At 47.7% G+C, this 24732-nt stretch overlaps 1 protein-coding gene across 3 annotated transcripts in view; it reads left to right on the forward strand.

Moving 5' to 3' along the window:
- Cad96cb (protocadherin Fat 4-like Cad96Ca) overlaps window positions 1-24732 on the forward strand; it is a 381477-nt gene that overhangs the window by 353766 nt on the left and 2979 nt on the right. For all 3 annotated transcript variants that reach the window (XM_077698388.1, XM_077698390.1, XM_077698389.1), the window contains 11 exons: window positions 1616-1708; window positions 7839-7946; window positions 9171-9272; window positions 10062-10187; window positions 14475-14565; window positions 15307-15506; window positions 18002-18217; window positions 18837-19082; window positions 20826-21076; window positions 23479-23542; window positions 24138-24521. In XM_077698388.1, coding sequence (XP_077554514.1) covers window positions 1616-1708; window positions 7839-7946; window positions 9171-9272; window positions 10062-10187; window positions 14475-14565; window positions 15307-15506; window positions 18002-18217; window positions 18837-19082; window positions 20826-21076; window positions 23479-23542; window positions 24138-24521 — 1881 coding nt within the window. The remainder of the gene's footprint in view (window positions 1-1615; window positions 1709-7838; window positions 7947-9170; window positions 9273-10061; window positions 10188-14474; window positions 14566-15306; window positions 15507-18001; window positions 18218-18836; window positions 19083-20825; window positions 21077-23478; window positions 23543-24137; window positions 24522-24732) is intronic.

Genomic DNA, 24732 nt, shown 5'->3' on the forward strand with positions numbered 1-24732 from the left:
CGCCGCGGAGGCGCCTGGGAACGGAACGACCGACTACCGCCGCCTGTGTCTATAAGGACCTCCCGGACGGCGCTTTCTCTCACGCCGATCGGCCCGCAAGTTCGTTGCATGCGCCCCCGGTGGGAGGACCACCGGTGGGGCCCGATGATTGTCCGGTCGAACGCTATACAGGAACGCGTGTGACCTCGAAGGACAACAAATTGTGGCTTGCGTGAGAGGTTTTAGCGTTTCGGAAAGGCGCGCGGCCGCTGGCAGCTATCGCGGGAGAACACAGAAGACCCCGCCTTGCCTGAACGATCACGACCGATTGTGGTGACTTCCTAGAACAGCGGGGAAGAGTCGGAAAGCGGAGAGAATGGCCGAAGCGAGATAGCTTGTAGCAGCAGGCAGGTCCGGCGTTATGCGAGGGCAGATCACACAGGCTCGCAAGGACTAAACTCACACCCGTTACTTTGTGGGATTTCGTTGCGATGTTGCATCTGAAGTGAGAGAGAAAGGTTGGCTGAGGAATTATGGGACAGAAAACGTTCAACTCCGAGATATGTCTGCCTGGTACCCGTTTTAAGCATCTGTAATGTGTACGTGCCAAACCTCGAGTTTACACACGTCTTCGCGCTCAATAATATCACCAGTGTACTTCCCTTCCTTTTCAACACGAAATTGTTTTATTCCGGGATTCACGAAGATTTTACTTACGTTATATCCATCACGAAAGTGACGTCAGTACAACGGAGCAAGGGGTTTGTAAAGGGTGCACCCCTGCACACAAGGTCTTCTTGCGGGGAAGCAATCTTTAGTACTAGAGTACGTTATACTTAGGATTGTTTGTTTTTGGGTTTTATATTTTGACATGAAAGTGTTTTATGCCGGGATACACCAAAGCTTTCACTGACGTCATATCCGTCATGAAAACTACGCCAGCACACCTTTGCTGAAGCGACCCGCCAGCAGGACGTCGCTCACCAAGCACACACATAATACAGCCGCTGACCCCCAAATCATGCTCAGCTGCAGATTTCGCTGCACATTTCACTTTCTGGTTTTACCGATTCCTATGACAGAGGAATCAGCCACAGTTTTTCCTTTTCCTCAAACCACAAACAAACGCCTGCCTCCCCTTTGCGGCTGTCGATCGTGCGTAAGTGTGAACACAGCGCTTGGCGAAAGGGCGGTGGTATATTATTGCAAAACATTTATTGGTCGATTAAATGCTACAGTCGTATTGAGTTCCCATACCCCCACACATCCAGCTGTACACGTCCAAGCTGGTAGCACTAAAGAGGAAAATCTATATATTAGGTCGCTGTTTCTCATAAAGGCACACTTTTCAGTTTCAGGCAATACCACAACACATGTTAAAGCAGACAATAAAATAAAATCATACAAAATTTAAAGGAGTGGCGTGGAGGCTATACTGAAATGCTGCTGTTTAAAGGGCTTCACTTACTAATATACTAAGTCGAGTTCAACGTTTGCTCATGTCTGTTTCGAGTTGCCGGGTTAGAATAGTAGCATTCGGGGTACAGAACACCAAATACGCGAAGAACCACTTTGTACGCGCTGTACGATTGCTTTAAAACTCCTTCATTTTTTTCTCTCTCTCTTTCCCTGGCAGAGCATCACGGTTCCCGTTCGGATAATCGTCACGGACGCCAACGACAACGCACCGGAGTTCCAGGGGACGCCCTACTTTCTCAATATCAGCGAGGTACGTGCCCTTGTCTACCTGCGCCTGCATGCGTAGCTATGGGAGCCTCGGCTCCCACGGGTGCAACTTTTGGGGACGCTTCTTTTTTTTTTTTCACTGATTCAAAGTTGCCTTCAGGCATGATTGTAATCGTTTGAAGGGTTTCGCTAACACGTGCGATTTGAACGATTGCCACTGAAATAAGCGTCACGCACTCAGCGTGCAGCTGGATTCTCAGTGCCGTGCGATTAACTAGGCAGCTAGCGCCTTTACATTTCCTTCACTGCATTCAGCAGCTAAGAAGAAAGCATTCTTCGCAACCAAATCTGGCTCATCTGTAATGCAGCAAACTTTTAGGTCACATAAAGTGTCTTGTGTACTCTAATATTTTAGCGATAGTAATCTATTAAAACGTTTTTCTTTTTATGGGCGCGGCCCCTTAGGGGCTCGGGCTGTCGGCGTCTCACGTCATTGTCGTCTCATGTCGTCGTATTATCATGTAGTCACGGTACTAAAACACCGGGACACTCGTTTTCCGACGCCTCGCGCTAGAACTCTTCGTGCTTCAAAGACACGAGACTTTTACAGCAAAGCTGTATACCTCTACCCCCCACCGGTTTCATCTCCGTGGGCAAAAACACCAAGGCGCCTAGAGTACACTTATACACTGCATGCTTCTGCCCTGGCCAGGTTTCACGTTATTAGACATGGCCCGGATTTTTTTTTTTTTTTTTGAAGAAAGGAGTAAAATGCAGTTTTCAAGAGAAGAACTAAAGAAAAATGTTGAACTACTCGGACTGGTGCCAAGATCTTCAGAAACTTGGCAGAATCCAAACGCTGAAAATGCATTTTCAATGCTGATTGATTGATTGATTGATTGATTGATTGATTGATTGATTGATTGATTGATTGATTGATTGATTGATTGATTGATTGATTGATTGATTGATTGATTGATTGATTGATTGATTGATTGATTGATTGATTGATTGATTGTGGGGTTTAACGCGCCGACGCAACGCAGGCGATGAGGCGCGCCGTAGTGGAGGGCTCCGGATTAATTTTGACCACCTGGGGATCTTTATCGTGCGCCGAAATATCGTGCACACGGGCGTTTTTGCTTTTCGCCATTTTCAATGCTAATTAGAATCACTCACGCAACGGTTGGCCCAGTTGGCGAACAACGTGGCGTGCTCAGATCAGCATAACAAAACCACGCGACAGGAAGCTGTTGAAAAAAAGTGCGTCTGGAACATATTGGCAAACCGACCACCTAAGGCCGTCTTATTTTCATATTTTGATACGAATTCTTGAATCTCCACTAAATAAATTCCTTCCTAGCACTAAACTTGTGCATAGTAGTGAAGCCGACTTTTAAAACTACGCGTAGAAATTTGTTTTTGTAAAGCTCGCTTCCCCACATTGTAAATTCCGGTGAAGCCTATACCCAAGAAAAAAAATTACTGAGTTCCTGCTTGTTTTTCGGCACCATACATACAGCAGCACTAAACTAACCAGAACAAAACTCGACGACATAACTCAGGGAGAAGTAACACTCACGCATCCCCATGACACAATAGAACCCCTTGGGTCCCACCATTGCTTGTTCGTTTGTTTTTTCACAACGCCAGATATCGATGCCAGATGCTACTTCCATACCGGTTCCAGATACCTCTCCGAATACCGCTACCGGTTCTCATCTCTTCAGCTCTCATGGATGAGAATAGCACGACTCGGTACAGTGTATTGGTGCAAAACAAATACAGTCTACGCAAAAGCGCTCGTGCACCGTATGTCGAATGCATAACTCGAAATGTCGCCAACTACGTGAAGAAACTTCATGTCACCCGGCTGTGTTACTCGCACTTCGTGAGAGTGTTCTCGACGCTCAAGCTATCCGACTTTGGCAACTGTTTTAGTGGCACTTGGAACCATGACCTCGGCAACACTGTTGGTCGTAGGACACGTAGCCAATTTCTACGCACTTCGAACGGTACTCTACATAGAGAGCTTGGCGTCGCAATACTGCAGTAACTCTGTTACCGCGCCCGAGCCAACAACCTCGGCTCGTATACACAATACATATTTTGCCACCCCAGCGCACAGCGTACACAGAAGCGGGTGAAAGTGACCTCGGGTACACTCCGAATTCTAATCGCGGCGCCTCCATCTTGGTTCGTTCTCACGGACGGCCCCTTTGTTCTCACGGCATTGATTCCGATGGACGCTTGGCGCCGCCGCCGAGTGAAGGAGCACCTATACAGCCGGTCGGCTGTATCGCCTTTTGTTGCCCCCCGCCCACCTCCGGCTTCGAATACCGATTGCCGTCGTTCCCGTTTCGGTGGTTCCTCAGTAACGCTGCTGCTGCACAGTGCGGAAGTCGGCGTGGGTAGCACAATAGCAGGCGTGGGGCCCCCTGGCTTATGAGCCGCGTTCGTAATTGTTTTAGCTATAGTCATACAGCTGTCCTTGGCACGACGCCTGGCTGCTCGCTCACAACGTTCGTTACTCGTTCGCGTGCGCTAACGCTTTCACCGTTATAGTCTGGCGCCGTGGTTCTTGATTGTCCCAGGCTAAGAAAAGAGTTGGGTAAATTGCGCTGCCTGGTTCCAAGCGTTCACACTTACCAGTTACGCCTAGGAACGAACGCAGCCTGTTGCGTCTATAGGTTGCCATTAGCGCGTGCTTAACTCTGCAAGCTTAATAGAAGCTTCGCCCTGCATCGAGCTTTCACGGGTTGTTACCAATTTGCGCCTTTCGCCGTGACACTACCGTAACTTTTCGGAACGAGCATAAGCCGGCGCGTGATGGGGTATCGAATTACGTAGCAACTACAGAGGACAGGCATTTAGAGACCATGTTGTTTTGTTAGGCTCAACCTCAGCTAATTTTCTTGCTTGTATACCTTTGCGCACACCATAAAGGAGGAGCGCTTTCTTAAGTGTGCCGTAGCCGAGATTAACGCGCGGCGCGCATGCGCAGCAGACATATGTGGAGCGTGATAAACGAGCATGTATTCTTGGCAAATGCTCCGGAGCCGGCTGCATATTTAGCACCGCTGCTATAGACCTTTTTATTTTCTTCGTCCTGGGAGCTTCAATTTTATCAGTGGGCTGTGCTAGCGACCCTACAATTGGCGCAGTTGACAGGAAGATGCAACTGCGCATGCGCAACAGAGCCCAGAACATCGTTTGACCTTATTAAAGATTAACGGATGAAAAGGTTCATACTCGGGTACCAGTTAAGAACGGTAATAGCCCATGTAGTGTATCATTTCGCCGAAATGACGGACCCGGATTTCAATGCGTGCGTGCATTTTGAAAGGAGACTGAGCTTAATGCTTGAAATCGACGGCTTTTTCTGGCGTAGTTTGTCGTCGCTGCAGTAGTCTATCAGCTGATTATGTCCGAGAAAATCGCGGAAATGACTCGTGTCCCGTTTAAAATACTCCCAGTAACGCCCCCTTTGCGCCGCGCGGAGGAAGAGCCGCATACGGTGATGAGGCGTAGGGCAACTTCTGTTGTCGTTGTAAGTTGTACCCTAGTGTAGAAGATGGCAGCAACATGAAAACTGTGTATCCTCAGCGACATCTGCTTCGAAAGGCATGGAATAAGTGTTTATGCGACTGCACTGGCGACTGTAAAAGTGTATACGAACAGTTTCTGCGTCAACGGCCTTTCGCGCGAGCGCCGGATCTGGTCCTTGAATCGAGTTCGTCGCTGTCTCGCTCGCCAAACGCGCAGCAGAAGTGGGACGAGTGAGATAAATCACTCGTCGAAAGAGGCGGCGTATGCAACGCTCGTTGGTTCAATCGTCGTCGAAGCAGTGCCTATTTGAATTGCGAATCGACTATTGCCTAAACAACGCGGTAAACAGGCATGAATTTCCCACGGTACTCCCGCAAGTTGTTAGTGAAAACGGGTGCACACGTGCAAAACAACTCAGTCATTTCTGTAAGTGCGCGGATTACTGTTTCGGGTCGTTGGTTGCAAAGATAGTTTAGCACAGCGGAATACCTGCCAGGTGGCGTCTACCCACACAAAACGAAAGCGAAGCTTTTTGTAGGGCAGCTTTGGTCTATGTGACATTATGTTCCGTCAAAGTTGACCGTGTCAAACGAACTGTGTCCGCTCATGTGTTGTTCATAGTACCACCAACGAAGGCTGCCCATGATGACATTAACTACCACTTTGCGCACGGTCGAATTTGCAAAATAATTGTAAATCCAGCAGTCCTCGCAGTGTGCGCGCGTTAGTCTTGCGTGGTAATTACAATAAATTAACGCCCGTCTACACCGCGTATATAGCTAATTAGGTGAACACGAAATTCTAGGCGAAATGCAAACTACATGGCGCCATATATAGTCGATGGGCGAGCTGGAAAAACCATCCTGAAAATGTACTCGCGTCAGTCCTAGCCAGTATGCTTCGCTCATCAGAATCCACCAAAAATTGCGCCCATCTCGCGCAGTGCACGCTTGAGCGCGAAGAAAGGCGGCGGTGTCAGTGACGCAAGGGAATAAATAACCCGTTTCCCCATTGCGTAACTTTGGGCGCGTAGCAGCAATTAGCCAACTTCGTGAGCCGTTACTGGCTAACGAGCAGCGCCTTCGTTTAGAAAACGGGCCCCGAAGCCTTGGGCAGCTGCATAATAATGCTCGCGGACTGCTACGGCCGGTGGTAGGGCGGTGGAGGTGGGACGGCGGTGGGTGAATGGTTGTGAAATTTCGACTACAAAACATACAAGGGTACGTAGGCGTGTCCATTTCTGTCTTTTAATTTTTTTTATCAGGGGATAACAAGAATTTTAATACTCGGACGAACCCCAGGTCACCATACAAGCACCCATTAATTATGCGGCGGAATTACTTGCTACATGCCCACCGAGGACGTGATGTCAATGCTGCCACAAAAGAAGAAATAGATTTGGTGTTCGATAGCCAAAGAGTAACGAGAAAATTAGGCAATCCGAAACTTTAGACTGGCCGAAGCTTTTAGCGGGTACACAGAGCCGGTGCACCACTGGAGTGCATAGGAGCTAATATGGTACGACCGTTGATGTAGCAATTTTTATGAACAATGAAGAAAGTAAAGACAAAAAATGCTTTGGAGCTCATACTTAGGCCAAATGCGGCCAAGTGCATCTGCCGCTTGGATGTGCTTTGTTGGCTGATCTACCAGGTACTAATAACTACTAGCTACTTTAGTTACTTCCAGATACCGTCTATCACTGCCACTTTTCAAAGGTTACCTTAGTCATATATATAACAACCTTTTCGAAGTTTAGCTAAATACTATAACCAGCCATAGCTATTACTTGTTCCCCAGCTGGTTTAAGCTCCGGTGTCCGGTACCTTTGATTCCGTATCTCACTCACGCATGTGTAAGTGTCTGTACGTTCACCGTGAGTTCACCCAGAACATCTCCCGCAGTTCACTGACCGACCGAACGACCGACATATGCGGAAGGGCGCAAACGATTAGTGGGTCGTAGCACAAGTGCTGCATATTTAAATTCAAATAAAAACAACAAACAGGAAAACATTGCTTCACTTCCGCACTATTTCGAAGACGTTCGTAAGATTCCGGTCGCTGGAGCCTTCTTTTTACCGATTGTCTGCTGGGTAGGCTCGCACAACCCCCAATCGCCGCAGAAAGCTACAAGGCGACCACATTGTACGCCCTGAATAAGCGCGTACCCGGATTACGCGCCATTCTAGGTAATGACGTCACGCGTCGCTAGCAAGCGCCCTTTAAAAGACGCGCATTGAACTCTCGCGGGGTCGGACGGAGTTCACCCGGGCGCGGTTATTCTTGGTTGTAAACAAGCGACACACAACGCAGCGCCAGCTCTGACAAAACGCGGAAGCGTCTTCGGTCGCTTTTTTGCGAAGGAGCAAGTAGAGGAAGTGAATTTCTGCTTTGAGAGCAAGAAATAGCCGCAAGAGCGTGTACCGACGCTTGGTCGTTTTGGCGAGGCAGTGAAGTGTAAAAGACAAAAAGCGGCGCACCTGAATGAATAAAATGAGTGAGTGGAAAAGCGCAGTTCACGCATTGTAGTTACGAATACGCGATGCAACGGTAGGGTTGTTCTGGGGACATTCATTCTTAGTTTCCCGTCTTGTTTTGTTTTTTCCCCGACCTCGCTCGCAGTCTACGGCGCCCGGTACGACGGTCATGCAAGGCATCCGAGCCGTGGACAAGGATCAGCCGGGCCCTTTCAGCACGGTCGAGTACTACGTCGAAGACGGAGCCTATTCGGTAAGAATAGTGCCTGCATGACAATGGTTCTTTGCTTCGTGTGCTTTTGCTTCCTGTCTTGCAAGACGTTCCTTTAGATTACGAGGTTACCGTCGTTTCCCGTAGGTTGTTTCAGTTACACTTCAAAGACGCAACTTCGAAATTTAAAAACGAAAAACGGAAAGCACACACAAAGCGCACAAAGCCTGAAGAGCTTTTCCTATCCATCTTTTAAATTTATTTTCTGGCGAAATGTTTTCCCAGTACACTCTATAGCGGTGCAGACAGTCATTCCATGTCAGCCACTATACAAAGAAGCGCGTTATTATATAATGTGGGTAAAATTAAGAAAATTGAAATATAGTGTTTTATTGCGAAAGCGTTGGTCAGTGCACATGAAAAAAAACCGGATTTTTTTTGACACCCACACGTTAAACGATAACAACTTGTTTTCCAAATGTTAATATTTATCGACAGCCGGAAATGCTCGTCAGAGACGACTTTGCGTATTCTTAACCGTTTTTTAGGTTACTGAACTATTTGGTCATAGCACGGACAGTGTTGGCCCGTTGTAAATGGCATAAACACTCAACCGTCATCAACATCGATGACGCTCATTCACTTTTGCTAACTTCAACCGTCTTGTAACAGGGCCGTTGCGCCTTACTATCGGGAGGAGCGCGTTCGTGTGCAGTGTTGTATTAACCGCAGACAAGGTCGATCACTGTGTCTCCGCTGCGCACAATGTCGTATTTTCTGCCCCCAGCACCGCTTTGGGAAAAGAACATAGCATATCTTACCAGTATCTGGTGCTGCACCTTCTTGCAGCTCTGCCATGTGCGTAAGCGAATTCAGTTTTTGCAGCTCGGTTGCAAATACACACACCACATGCACTGCAAATATACCAGGTACATACACTTCGGTTCTATCTTCACCAGTGAACAACTGCAAGCAATTTCAACAGCACTGACACGCGGGTTGCCGTGTATTCAGGGAAACCCGGTGGCCGTGCAATGCGGCGCACGTTATCTGCAGGCATGCTGTGGCGCAAGTCACCACCCAAATCCTTCGCACACCCCGGTCGGGACTTTTCTGAGGTCACCAGATAGCGAATTTCCGTCGATGTGTTATTTTGTACCGCAGTTGACTGCTCGAACACACTTGACAGAACAAAAAATGAGACGAAACTCCCGAAACAGTCGTTGGCCGAGAGGTAGTGAGTTGAGTGCTCTCTGCTCCGCGCAGCACCTGCTGGCCTTTGAGAGCCGCCTGGAAGGCTCGCTGGTGCTCAAGGACAAGCTCGACCACGAGTCCCTGCCAAAGTTCACCGTCACTCTCAGGGCGCAGGTGAGCCACCGCGCCTTGTGCGCACCGTGTACGCGCTCTTCAAGGGGAATCAAGAAATCGCGAGATAACGACGATGCTGCCCTCTGTTCTGGATGCCTAGTGGTTTTTCAGTTCTGCATTTGAGGTTTTATTAGTTTTCGTGTTCATCTCAATGCTTGAATGTGGGCTAGGTGGTTGGAGAAATGAAACATAGTAAAAACTGCGCAGCTATAAGGACAGGACGCAAAGGAAGAAAGACTCGGGACCAGAGCTTGTTCTCTGTCTTTCTTTCTTTGCGTCCTGTCACTAGCTGCGCTGTTTTTACCATGTTTGCATTCGTCCATGTTTGAAGGAAAATCGCGGCATTGAACCTTTTGGTTAGGTCGCACAGAAAACGTATTGAAACGCGTATATCGTCGGCGTAATAGACGATAAAATATCACCTTGCTATTTTTGCTGCTAACATAACAGGAAAGACCTTGTGTGGCTTTTCTTAACCCCCCCCCCCTTCCCACCCTCCTCCCAAGAAAGAAAAAGGAGTGTATATCAATGTTCGTGTCTGGGCAGGCAACCGTTTGCAGTCATCCAGAGAAGTGATGTCATAACATTTCCTGCCTAAATTGCGCAGGAAGTGGGAAATGCCTAACAGTCCAAATTGCAGAGAACTGAGAAATGCAATTGTCATGGCGAATGATAAAGTTAAGGCACTAGTTGTTCTACCGTGTACGTAGGCCATTATTTTCGTGACATGTTCTGGAGGTTCTCCGGTATATATAGAGGTAACTGTCTTCTTAACCCCTCCTCACGCAGGACCAGGGGAACCCTCCGCAGAGCACGCACACCACACTGGTGGTGGTAGTTCACGACGCGGACGACCAGAACCCCAGGTTCCTCGCCGAGAGGTACTTCGTGCAGCTGCACGACAACATTCGCGTGGTAAGTACAGCTCTGCCCCGCTTTTGTACCGTCCATATGCCCTGCCTTCACTTGCCACGTATTGTGCTGCTGCAAGTTCTAAAAGCAAACACGTAATCGAGAACGATCTTCACACTGATATTTGGTTTAAAAAATGACGATATCATACCTGCAATTGTTTTTCGTCGAGTACCACCATCAGCCATTATATCTTTTTTACTGGATATAGTGCTCGCCGTAATTATAATTTCATTAAATGGCTGCTGAGTTTATTTGATAGGTAAACCCTGCCTCATTGATTTGTGTACTAGTCTTTAAAAGGGTCAGCTGACCCTTTCAAGGGCGTTTGTCTTCCTTGAGCTACCTGACGCAAAAATTATGTTTTGTCTGCGGGCTGCCTAAACCATCTAGTGTACGCACATGAATCAACTAGTGTATATAAATTTCTCTCACTACTACCAAAGTCCATTATTACTTTGAAGGACTCTGCTATTGAAGGACTTGGGGTATTGATAATGTTAAAGTGCTTGAAAACATTTAACTTGAAAGCATTGAAGGACTTTGCTATGCTGCCCTACCCTCTTATCCTCGAGAAGGTTACGGAATCTACGGAAATGAACCCACCATATACGAGGTGAAGGAGAAGACAGAGGAGGGAATGGGATGAGAAAGAGGGATATGAGCGTGAGAGGCGGAAACCGAGGAAAGGCGGTGCGCTATACGTGAGAGGGTGGCAGAAACGCTATCGTCTTCCGACGTCATTTGTAGCGAAGCAAGCAGATACGCGGCCAGTTTTTGTACATCGTTTTGACCCGTGCTCAGAAATGCTCGATGCTGAGCGCCGTGAAAATTACGCTTTCGCCGCAAATATATAAGGGACAAAGCTCTGCGCTTCTGCGCTACCGCGTGTCTACATTTCGGTAGCGATCCTCTCCCAACGGTGCGCGCTCCCAACAACGCACCAACTACAGCACCGCTCACGTCGGCAACCCTGGCTGTAAGGCTCAAATAAGACGCCTTTGTTCTCGCGTAACAACTGCAGCGTCGGCGTCACCAAGGCTGCACAAAGATGGCCTACGGCCCGACACCGAGAGTCCTTTGATGGCGTCGGACGAGCGGAGAGAGAGCCCCTCGGTCGTCGCTGGCGCGCGTAAAATAAAAAGCAGAATCAGACGCCCGCGTCACGCGTGCGGCTAACGACGTATGCGAGGGCGGCTCGAGAAACGCAAACTTTCATTAGCGGCACGCCCTACCCCGACTCCATGACCGGAGGAAAAGGGCCCCACCGCCTGCGGCCGCCACGCACCCGATACTTTGGTGCTGGGCCGCCAGTGCATCATCGTTACGTAGCAGAACGGTTGCGTTGCGTCGTGCACACATCACACATTCTTGCAATTCCGATTATATAATTAGACTGGGTGCCTCTGCTTAGCGAGAACAGACCTAGAATGAAAAGACAATAACTAGATAACAACTTACAGTAGTGCCAAGAAACAACAACAAAGAAACATGGAGGCGGGAACAAGAAGCTACAGGAGAGACACGCAAAAACAGTGCATGCTTTATTACACGTTGTACGTCAGCCTCTGCCTTTATTGACTTCTTCACAAATTCAGCGGGACAGGCAGTAAGATCGGCCAGCATGATTCCGAAAAACAGACAACCTGAGGAAAGCGTATAATTTTTCCGTCGCTTACTGACTGCCTGAAATAGTTCTGCAGCGGAATTCTCACTTTTGTCCATTCCATGTCCGTTTTAAATGTCCCGTTTCGAGCGAGCCCTGATTGGCTGAAAGCAGACTATAAGGCGTGACGCAGCGCTAACAAGGCGGGGCGTCAGTTTCTGCGCGCGCATTGGTCGGAGGCCTCGCAAGCAGAGCGATATCACGACTGAAACAGACGCGAAACGGACATTTTTGAAACGGACAAACTCGGAATTCCGCCCCTGGTTGAGTTAGACGAGACACGACGTGCCCCTTGCGATCAAGCAAGGGTGCAATCCCAAACTTCCACCTCTCCGATCCCCTCTTCCCACCCCTGAGCTGTGGGAGAACCTGGTGACCAGCGACCGTCTGGACGTCCAGCAGCTCCTGGCATCCAGAGCGAAGGCTCTCTGCTCACTTGATGGATTCCCGGACTAGGGAACCACTCCCACCTTAGAAAGCTCAAATAAACGTTTTCTCTCTCTCTCTCTCTCTCTCTCTCTCTCTCTCTCTCTCTCTCTCTCTCTCTCTCTCTCTCAAGCAAGGGCCCCTCGCCGCACATTTGTTGAATCGCTCCGTCGCACGTGCAACCGCTTCCTCTCGAAGCACACGACGCCAAGGACCTTAGCCGCTCAGTGGCCCGTGCGTGAGCGCGCGCCAAGGGAGAGCGCTTGGCGATCTTTTCTTCGCGACACCCGGAGCGTGACTCGGGTGACTTGGGATATCCGCTGGTGACCTTCGGCCGCGAGCGTTACCCCCGCGGCGTAGCAGTCCTTTGTCGCAGGAGCGCTACCCGCGACGGCACCTACCGCGTCGGCGCGTTCGTGCGGCCGCTCAAGATGGCGGAACGCGTAACGAGACCAAGTCTATATGGCAGCGCGACATGTGTTATCGCAGGAGTACTTCGTTCGGGGTGCTCTTGATGGATGGGGACGGGAGTTTTAATTAAGAAAGAATGTTGGTGTCTCTGAAGGTGAGGTATAAGTAGAAAGGTAAAAAAAAGTAGAACGCTCAATCTATCAACATTTCTTCTGAGACAATTTTGCAGGAAGTTTCCTTATTTCTTTATCATCTTTTGCTTCCTGCCGTAGTTTCTTGTATATTACTGTGCCATATAATATTAACTAGCCTAATTTTCGAAACACCCGCATCAGCACCGAAGCAGCTAGTGTAACTGTAGCAACTCGTGTACGATGCGATGTTCAAAATTTATGAAGTGCTGAGGGGTTCCTTTTCATAAGTATTGAGCGCAATTTTTTGTAAGCGCTCGCAGTAAAGGATACGCCATGTAGCTGTATACCGTGGTTTTATTTTGGGAGGGATTCTTCCACATTCGGAGAGGGGGAGGGAAGGCTTTTTTCCATTGAATAATTCATAAGTAGGCATACATATTGGCTTGTAAGGCAAATTATACTGTAGCGGTATTATCATCATAATCATCATAACTGCAACGCCCATAACCCTCATCGCCTGTGCTCCATCACCATCATCATACACTACGCTGGTCTCGGAAGAGGCCGATCCATGCACTCAGAATAAACCAGGCACCCGCTGCGGCGCTTCGCCTGATGCCGTCTCTGTCTCTTGGCGTGAACATCACAATGCGTAAAATTTTTAACTTCAACCATAAATAACGCAAATACGGGCCCTTGCTACGTAAACTTGCGAAGGTTACTCACTTATGGCACATACCCACGCGCAGCACTGGCCCGGAATTAATAAAGGCCCGTGTGCGTTGTCATTCGAACACTAGTCGCTCGCTACTAGGTTGTTGGCTTGGTTGTTCAGTCATACACTGTAGAATTTGGGAATGTGAATCGACTACGAATACTAACCGCTGACTGAGAATTGAATCGAATATTTTTGAACACAAACATCCCTGCTTCAGTGCGTATAAGAGCTCATAAAACGTAGCTACAAAAAAAAAAAAAAAAAAAAACTCAGAAAACTGTACAAAATTTTCAAACAAATGATTAAGACCAGATGGCAAAGCAGTGCACCAGAAATAGGGCTTACACTCCCACGAAGACGTACTGGTTCCTCATGAATGAACAAGCTGTGGATTTAACAACTAGATTATACTGGTCCCGCCAGTCATTGAACAGAGGCTAGGCATAGGCTTGTGACTGGTACTGCAAGCGTTTCAAACTAGTAATACCTTTTGATTTCTCACTCAAGCCACTATACCTTCAGGAAACTTCTTTTGGACTTATAAATTTTACACCAGTAGCGTTGCACTACCGCTACCACACACCGGAGTTAGCATATTAGCATACACTCATTTCGCGCAAGGCTTACACGTGTCAGGCATTTTTGCACACCTTAGACGTCATGCAAAAAGCAAACCTAAAGGAGAGCGGCAACCCGTACGGTGAAGCTTGAAAGTGTGCGGGTCGTGCGGCAGAGCAAGTTTTATTTCTCTATTCGCAAACTTCCAGTATTCGAATATTTTGAATGATAACACGCCGCTGCGAATCGCATCGAATAGCAAACACTTTAGCAAGGCGTTAGAAGTTTTCGATATTCACACACCTCTACTTATCAGTGAAAAGTCATTTTCTTTCTTTCCTAGCCTCGACCAATGCGGCACACCTTTCTCGTTTCAGGGCACACCGCTGGATGTGAAACCAAGCAAAATCGAAGCTGAGGATCCCGACGAAGAGATCAAGGCGCCCATCAAGTACACCTTCAACTCGGGTACGTGGTTTTAGGGACGGGGGAAATTAACAGTCGGGTTTGATTTAACGCTGACGCTGCTCAACACTTCTTGACCTTCATACGTGCCCAAATGAATCATCTCTGTGTTTTGTTGCGGATGTATTAATTTAGACTTAGCACAACCCAAGATTTGATAATTAATTGTGAGAATGCATAGCCAATATGTTCGCCGCAGCTGCGCCTTGTGTTGTGCACTGCTTACGTTTCATCGATGTATTAAAAAGAAACCTCGCAGCATTCTTCTTTTAGAGTGAAACTCCACTACGCGGCATATTTCAAGGTCATTCATCGCGCCGCAATGACCCTCATCCGCCCACGCGCAGGCTGTGCCTTTCTTACCGCTTCGCTTGCTCAGAGCTTCACTGCTGCGCTACCCTGTCACTAGGCGAGGGTGAAAAGGCTGCTTCGCCTGCGCTTGGTTCCTCAGTATCGCTATTGGTGGCGCGCCGGCTGGGTTTTCTGTGCGTAGCCTTCAGCGCAAGCGAAAGGAGGAGTCCAGTCATCCCGTGGATATAGCAAGACGGAAGGCTGCGAAATATCAGGCAACCGCAGACTTTTACAAAATACTGTGTGCAACGCCTTTTCTCTCGCTCGAGGTAACTATAGGTTTAAAGTGTTAAACCTGAACATTTTTTTTCCCAACGAGTACGGCATACACAAACAAGATGACTTTGTACCGCACACGGTGTCTCTTTAACGGTCTACTTCTCTCTTATGCAGACGCCCCGGAGTACTCGTACTTCGACCTGCACCCGCAGACAGGTCACTTGTCCCTGGTGAGGCCGCTGCCCGAGAGCTTTGCGCTGCCCGTGACGCTCGTGGTGCGAGCCACCCAGCACGACAACGCGGACCGGTTCACCCTCACCACGCTCACCCTGACCACTGACCGCTTCCCGCCGCACGAGCTCCACTTTCTTCAGGTACTATAATACACCTCGCAGCATCGTTACTCGCTCGAATGTTTTTTTACGTTAGTCAGCAATGTAGAGGTGCGAATTTCGATCGAGCCTTTTACTGCAGATAATAGAAACTGTCTGCGAATAAAATATATACGGATATATTTGCTTTAAATGGGCAGATAGTTTCCACATATAGCTATGAAGAATAGGAAGGTAATTTGGGCGGTGTGGACGTAAAGAAAAATTATACATACAATAATAAGGAAGGCAAAGCATGAGAGCAGCAAATTTGGCAGTCGTGAAGAAATGCGAGTAGCCAAATATATGTTCTAAATATAAGGAGTACCTCAACCCGTTTCAATGCCACCAGTCGCTAGAAAGGGATGCTTGCGAGGTTGGCGGCTGATATGGCCAGGTGTCTCTTCGCAAGATTAGCCAATAAGCAGGAAATCTTTATTACTCATTCGCGCCACTTCTGACAAAAATTCCTCTTTTCAGCTATTCAACCTTTGTGTGCTCGTAGTGTTTTACGTGTTTTTTTTTTTGTATAATTAAACTTTACGTGAGCTAACATATCCTATGGTACAGTGTTCTAGAACTATACCCATAGTTAGCATACTTACGTACAACATATGTGTGGTAAGCTTTTTTACACAGCAGCGACGCTGTGCCATCCCAGAAGCCATCCCAGAAGAATACATGACGTGCAACGAATTTTAAAAAAATTCCCCCGCATTTCCCCGAGGGGGAGAATGTGAAAGTGCGAATGCACGGTTGTCGGCCCGCTTGCGGCGCTTGCGCTCGGCCCCCGCAGCCCACCGCCTCGCCGCCTTCTCTTCCATCTCTTCCATCGGGTTTGTAGTATCACGTGTACACCACGCAGTTATCAAGCCGCTATAACGCCGCTGAGTCGCCAACGCACGCCGCTGACGACGTAGTTTGAATGCGTTAAAGATATAAGGCGCGTCACTAACACTGATATCAGCGTCGCGTCCGTGGCTTGGTCGGTAGAGCGTCGCGCTGCGGCCGCAAAGTCCTCGGATCGAAACCTGGCGCCGGATGCTGTCTTGATAACTGCGTGGTGTACACGTGATACTACAAACCCGATGGAAGAGAAGGCGGCGAGGCGGTGGGCTGCGGGGGCCGAGCGCAAGCGCCGCAAGCGGGCCGACAACCGTGCATTCGCACTTTCACATTCTCCCCCTCGGGGAAATGCGGGGGAATTTTTTTTTAAATATAGAGGAGCACTGCGGACGCGGCCGCCGCCGCCGGCGGTGGATGGTTTGGGGTCGCTTATAAAGTGCATTCGCACTTAAAAAAAATGTGTGTCTTGAAGCAAAGCTAACTTTTAACAGCAGAGCTGTTCTAGCGCTGGCCTTGACGGCAGTCTCTGCTGGTATCGTGTCACTCTCTCTCTAAACTAGGCTTCTCCGCCGCGCAAAAACCGGTTTTCAGTATAGAAAAATTCAGAAAAAATAACAAGAGGTCCTAGGGCTTTCACATTTTTCATACAAGACGGCCTATATTGCCCCTGAAAAAATTTATTCCCAGCAATGCATTAATGCTTAAAGGTGAAGCCGACTTTTAAGAAAACCGCTGTGAGCTTGGTTTTTGTAAGCTGGCTTTTCCACATTGCCTGTTGCGCAGGAAAGCATGGCCATCCATGGAGGGAGTATGGTTATAGAAAACGGCTCTAACCCTTGCGTTATTGAAATTATTCCGAAACAAATTGTATGACAATTAATTATATAAAAATTACCCACTAAAACGACTCTACCATTACTCCAAGATTCATATACTTGTAATAATTAGTTAGTTCACACTGAGGTTGTAAACATTACAGAATTACTGCCTGCCGTCAATACACGGCCATTTACGGAAATAGTATGGTTACAGAAAACAGCTGTAACTGTTCTTACCGTAACTACTATCCGAAAAAAATATTATATGATACTTAGCTGCCAAGACGACTGTAACAGTACGCACAAGAAAGAATCCGAAGCTAAACTAAATCTTTGTAAAGACAACCCACAGTTCCACTATTTCAGCTAGTTTTCCCACTCAGTGAAACCTGGTTGACTTTTTATTCTTGCGTTAGGAATACAGAGGCCATGCTGGCAGAAGTATTTGATATTGATCTGCGAACAGAAGGCAACAGCCAATCGGCCACGCATATAGAGGCGGCGAAGGTAGAGGCGGCAGCAATATTGGCTGCAGTGTTGCTATTTTTATATTGCAGTACCTTAAAAAATGTATCAAATGTATCAGCACATGATGTACCTTAGTTTAGTATGCACGAGTTCCGTTCTACTGCACCTGTCTGAATTGTTCAAGGAGCCCAACGCCTTTAGTATATCCAGAGTCCTTCGAAGCATTGAAGGACTCTAGTATATCTTACAAAGTTAGATAGATAGAGTGCGAGAGAGAGAGAAACAGGGGTGAGAAAAAGTTATGTTTTCAAACATGTATTTTTTTTACTGCAATGTCACATAACACTCGACGCTCCACCCTCACAGGATGAGTACGAGGCCCGTGTGCTGGAGAGCACCCCACCAGGCCAAGCACTGCTGATGCTGCAGACGACGCGTTCAGCAGGAGATAAGGGGGCCATCCGCTTCGAGCTCATGGACGACGGAAGTGGGGACACTGCGCCTTTTGCCGTCCACGCCTCGGGAGAGCTCATACTCGTCCAATCGCTGGACTACGAGACCAAGCGCTTCTACACGATGCAGGTCAGTCAGCTCTGCCAGAAGATTCCGCTTGCCGCACGCTTGAAAGACATTTTTGATGCCTTGAATCGTTTTGATTCTTGGGGTACCGACTGCCAACTGTTTATGTTACCAGTTTGCCTTTTGAGGTGTCAGTTGCATGCATTGTCTGTTTGTTTCTATAGACACACAAGGGTTATAAAAAAATAGGGTCAAATATATATGGAACGCAGCAGTTTCACCAGTCCTAATTACTACAAAGAGGGAAGAGCAGGATACAGGCCAGGATTCATAAAAGTTTCACGTTGGTACTGGTGTGACATCTTTCCACGGTCGATATATGTGACCATTTTCTGTGAGCTGTTCCGTTACATATCACTGTGACTGATGCTAGCTGAACATTTTCTTTAATATACCTGAATGCGAAAGCGTAAACTTGCGTCTAGCCAAAGACCTGAGGTGACCCGACTCAATACACATTAACCAAGAAAAAAAACAATGACACACCTTGGAATGGCATGTCATGAAATGTGTGCATCGTTTGTCACCTTGTCCATATTAGAAGCTGACGTAACTGTGTTAGCTACGCACGTACATTTTGAACTGGCCGTTGACAACTGCCCACCACTTACTTCCCAAACAGGTTCTTGCGACTGACGGCAAGCACAACGACGTGACCCGAGTGAATGTGACCGTGCTGGACGTGAACGACAACGACCCCCAGTTTAGCCAGCCACGCTACTCGTTCGTGTTCAGCGACCCGGACGCCGTGCACCAGGGGGCACTCGTGGGCCAGATCCACGCCTCCGATGCAGACGTCGGAGAATCCGTGCAGCTGGCCATTGACGGTCCCTGGGCACGGCTCTTCACCATAAACAACCGCGGAGAGGTGTGTACACGAGCCCCTTACAGGACCGCGAGATTCCGTTCCCTACTAGGTACAATCTCGGCGCCTTGCTGCAATGTGGCGCCATCTCTGTTTGCATTGTTCGTTTGAGTGGGAGTGTTCACTTTGAACACTCTCACTACTCTTTTGAGAAACCGCTAAAACGAACTTGCTGTTCGGCCTTCATGGCCTGATGATAGAGTCACGGATTCTGGTGCTGGAGACTGGGGTTTGGGCCCCAGCCATTTTTTTTACTATTTTTTTGCCAAGCCCTGTGATTTTTTTATTGTTAAATGTTCTCTTAGATTAGACCTACACATTGCTTATATAAATAAAGGGCGTTTGATACATTTTAGGTCCGTTTATAGGCACAGAGCACAGCCTATCAACTTTTTCTCGGCACTATAAGCACGCATAACACATTAAAAAAGATAAGTGATATGTATTGGCAAATTACAAGGGTTGTGCGAATATTCAGAACGTTAGAATATCAACGCGAATATTGCGACATTCGATTGGGCGTCCAATCGAATGTTACTGTTAAAGAATTTGGAACGTTTTCAAATGATTTCAAAGTTCGAAAACGCAAAGGCACTGTTGATTCAATCAACTGGGATATGTGAAATTATGCCTTGTTGAAAACAAGAAATGCCCCACTAGGTAAACACGAGAAATACATTATTCACCATGAGTTTGAGCTGGTTAGGCAGCGGTTGTACCGCTTTTTTGAGCACCTGCAACCGACCGCCGCAAACATCCACCGACTTCCTCAGCTCGCGGCGGTAGGCTTTCCCGCACAGCATAGACGACGTGCGGATGATGGGCACGAGGGATGTGCGTTTAGCGAGCGACACTGATATCTTTGGCCTTGAGCCAACTCCTTCTCTCCGTGCTTCTCTTTTCGCATCCTAATAACATGGTCCCGCTCTATGTGCCCAGGTCTACACTTCCCAGATAAGAAAGCTTAGCTGCATACGAATTTATTCTGCAAGTTTTCTGATCAAATAACGTGCAAAGTTCATCTTTCCCTTTAAAAAAGAAACTATGCTTTTTTTTTCTTTTTTCACAGGACATGGGTAAAATGATAAGCATGTCTAGCTTCGTGGCCCTGAACACAGAGATATAGCTTTCTTAACAAGAATGCGTTGACAACGCCTCATGAGTGAAGCCTAGTTTGCCGAGGTACCATGCACGTTTCTTACCACACTTGCCCAGTGTTTCACTGCTTTTTTGCATTGTGTTTGTACATAAAACGTACATAAAATGTTTTTACATAAAATGTAGCATACAGCTCTAAGGCACAATACTTTCATTTTAAGAAGCTTTTCTCAAGCCCTGAAATAAATCATGCGATGGATACCCCACTCCAGAGTCACCTAGCTCGTTTCATTCTACACAAGCAACAAGACAACTGGTAGGACGTCAGCCATGCAGCCAGCCCAGTGACAACTGAAGGAATCACAGTTACGCTTTCCAGCAGTCATTTCTACGGAAACATTCAATGATGACCAGCTCAATTGCCGCCAAAATTGCCCATGTGACAGTGGTATATGACTTTCATGGAATTAATGTTTGCCTGTATGTCAACTTTCGTAGCATCAGGTTTGCGACCTTCTGTCAATGTGACAAAAGTATATTGCTTTCATGGCATCACATTCGCGAGCCTCTGTTAATTGGACAATCATCTATTACTTACATGGCATCGAGTTTGAGGGCGTTTCTCTCCTCCAACAATCCCTCTCCCAGATTCGCATTCGAGACCTGGAGTACCTCAACTCTTCGCGCTCCCACCTGGTGGTGGTGGCGACGGACAGCGGGGTGCCCCCGCGCAAGTCCACCGCCCTGGTCGAGGTCCAGTTCCCCGAGGCCCTGGTGCTGACCGGTGCGCTGGTGCCCAAGCGAGACGAAGGCAGCTTCGTGCTCATGGCAGTCTTCGGAGCCCTGCTCGGGTCCCTGTTGCTCATCATCATCACGCTCACTGTCTACATACTCAAGAAGTGAGCAACGCTTCCTTCAGCCCCCTTATTACAGTGTCGTGAAGCCTGTTTTGTTTATATCTTGTTGCCTGGCTTTGCTTGATTATCTTGTCCTGCTCTGAGAGTGAAGGGTCCGCTTGTTGTTGCTGGAGTCAGGCAGCACTTAAGCCGTTTTATTCAAGCCAGCAGGATTGTATTTCACTGGTCACTCACTTACATCACTGGCCGCTCGCTTGACTGTCAGTGTTTCAGATCTGATGTCATGTTGTTTTAAGCTGAATGACAAATGACTGGCCAGCAAAAATTCCCCGCATTTCCCCGTGGGGAAGAATGTGAAAGTGCGAATGCACGAGTTGAATTTGCGCGGTTCGGTAATGTTCGCGAAAGAGAGATCACACACACACACACAACTACAAAGAAATAAAGATGCATTTATTCACAGACACCTATTTGTGTTGTCGTTGTACTTGATTGCTAGAGCGGATCTCAGCTTTGAAATTTCGTGTCCGTACTCCTTTAAGCGGGTGCATTAGCCCTTCTCACGCCCGATTCCTGGCCAATCCCCCACGTGGGTATGTGCCATGTCAGCGGCCAGGCAGCGCGCGCCCATCTCCCCCCGTTGCCAAGGAAGACGAGGAGATTCCTGGCCAATCCCCCACGTGGGTATGCTATGCGGACATCGCCGGTGGACGCAAGTTCAGGGTCGCTTAAGAAGTGCATTCGCACTTAAAATGCCGGGTCATTGGAATCGCCGCCTGTCAGCTGCATGCGTCTGTTTGCTAGGCTGCCTTCTTGCTGTCAGTTCTTTCATAAGGTAATTACTCTAGAGCAACACGTTTGCTAGGAAATTAAAAAAAAAAAGAAGTGAAGCTGAACATCATGGTTCCAGACAATTTTACATGCATCACCATTTGTGGCCTTTTTAGAAAATTGCGAACGCAGCTCCATACAACTTTTTTTAAGTGCGAATGCACTTCTTAAGCGAGCCTGAATCGTCCGCCGCCGTAGTCCGCATAGCAACAGCTGCGGGTGCGCGCGCTCCTCGTCTTCCCTAGCAACGGGGGGAGATGGGCGCGCGCTGCCTGGCCGCGTCCCCATGGCTCATTCTTGTTGTTGTTCCTGCTGACATGGCACATACCCACGTGGGGGATTGGCCAGGAATCGGGCGTGAGAAGGGCTAATGCACCCGCTTAAAGGAGTACTGACACGAAATTTCAAAGCTGAGATCCGCTCTAGCAATCAAGTACAACGACAACACAAATAGCTGTCTGTGAATAAATGCATCTTTCTTTCTTTGTAGTTGTGTGTGTGTGTGTGTGTGATCTCTCTTTCGGGAACATTACCGAACCGCGCAAATTCAACTCGTGCATTCGCACTTTCACATTCTTCCCCTCGGGGAAATGCGGGGAATTTTTTTCTTCTAAGTGCCGTGATGACGGACATCACCATGTATGCTTGCAAATGTGAGAGCAATGTGTTTGAAAACATTCTGGTCTGTAGACGTCGTGACACTGCGACAGGGTGTAGCTGCACTGCTCGTGTCTCAGTCTAAATGACCAAAAATGGGAGGCAAATTAACAAAAATTCCAGTCCTATTCGCAAGTTACTAAGAAAACGAAGCAGCTGTCCTCGCTTATTAAGAAATCTTGAGATGCTGAAAAAGTCTTAAACTTTGTCTCTGCGCAGATTTTCTCGTTTTGAACAATGGCTGTGAACTCAATAAACACGGCCGCAGAGGAAAGCCTTAAAGGAATTTCTCAGTGGGTATTGCCAGTTTTAATTACTAACAGCAGGGAAATTGGGGTGACATGCAATGCTGAGTTGTGCCAAACGTCGGTGCTCACATGAGCCTGAAACTCTGTGAAGTAGTAATGCATCTGTTTCCTGCACTAGCACCATTGGTCTTTTTGTGTCCTGCATCCCAACACACATCACGATAGGTTACATGCGTCTTTTTTGAATCAGAACTGACTATCTGGTACCTTACACCACCCACAGCAATAAGCCGAGTGATTTAGCATCCCTTCCAAACAACGATTTTAAAATTCATGCAAAGTGTAGGTGAAGATTCTTTTGGTATTTGAATCTCTCCACACAAACAAAGCATTTTTTTTTGCGTTAACGAAATATGGTGCAGTTGCAGTGATCTCATCACGATAAAGGGGTTTAGAATAATTATGATCAGCTGTATTTTCTCATTGTGCAGCAGGTGTCACGTACATAGCAGTGTGGCAATACTGCACTTTCACAGTCATAAATTTGGCCTCTGTAGCCAGAAATACAGTTGAGAGGAAAATGTTTTGCTCTGTGCTTGTCAGAGCAACTCAGTTAACTATGTAATTAATGTGGCACTTGTGTGCACGGTATTTTTAAAGTGGACACCATATCATCGAACTAATTCTGACCTTTTTGTCATTTTCCAGCAAAAAATATCGGAACAGGCTGCCAGTCTCCATCACTGGGAATGGTCACACTCCACTGAACAAGGTACGGCACATATGGACGAGTAAATAGAAAGTTGCAAGTCTTGAAGGCCTTTTTTTAAGAAACCCACCAAGCAATCACACTGGTGATTAATTTCACACCTGCTACAAAGGCTTACTCTCTAACTACTATTTTTCCAGGAAGACGCAACTACGTATTTGCATATGTAAAGTGGAAAAGGATTATGCCTGAGACTTCATCATGTGCCGCATAAACAGAGATGAAATCCCAGCAGGATAGCCATTATCATGCGGCTGCATCAAAAAACTAATCCTATTCTAACCCCAATGCCCTGACAAATAACTTCCTGTTTCGGTATAGCAAGACCTTCAGTCTAATTAACGATGCACAACCCCTCAGGTTCATGGCGGATCAAAAATTGTTTTGAACTAACACTGCTAAGCGTATGGTGCGTACCATCATACATACCATTTTAGCCATTCCCTACAGAATCTTCCTTTCTCTCCCCTTTACCCATAGTCAGCCTCGATCTTGGGTACTTTTCTGTGACTGAATTTCATCATTCGTTGTAGTGTAAGATTCAACTAGCAGAATTGTGCGAACCCATGCCAATCCAAACCTGAAACTTTATGTGCAGGTTGCAACAATAAAGGCTCCCCATAGCGCTGCCAACAAGCTGATCAATCCTCCGCGACCGCTGACGGGCGTGGAGAACCCCATCTTCAACCTGTCGGACGCCAAGTCAGAGGACACGACAGAGGACATGAGCGAGCGTGAGACGGTTCCCGACAGTCCCGACACGCCGGTTCCCAACGGCAACAATAACAACAACAACAACAACCGGACGCAACAAAACGGCACAGCGCTGCCCAACGGCAGGCTCGAACCGCTGCGGAACGGAACAGCGCCGCCTAATGGCGGACCGCTGGGCAACGGCAAACTCCTCAGCATCCAGTGGCCCATTGGCTCGATACCCAGGAGAGTCAAGAAGCTCAGCTGGGAAGATGAGCAGCCAAACAAGGTCGGTCACTTCTCTCAACCTCAGTGGTTAATATATACAAAGGATCGTGAAAGGACACTGAAAGCACTTTAGTCAACATATACCAGCACTTAGGAAGTGTACTGTAAGCACCATTGACACGACCTCAAGTGCTTCGACTAACCTAGCTGCCTCTTAGTATGAAGCCAGAAAAGAATAGCTGGCTCTGGCTTGCCGGCTGAGTGATCAATGT

The sequence above is a fragment of the Haemaphysalis longicornis genome, unplaced genomic scaffold (genome assembly GCF_048455015.1).
Source record: "Haemaphysalis longicornis isolate Haplotype H1 unplaced genomic scaffold, Haemaphysalis longicornis Haplotype H1 scaffold_2, whole genome shotgun sequence".
NCBI lineage: Eukaryota > Metazoa > Arthropoda > Arachnida > Ixodida > Ixodidae > Haemaphysalis > Haemaphysalis longicornis.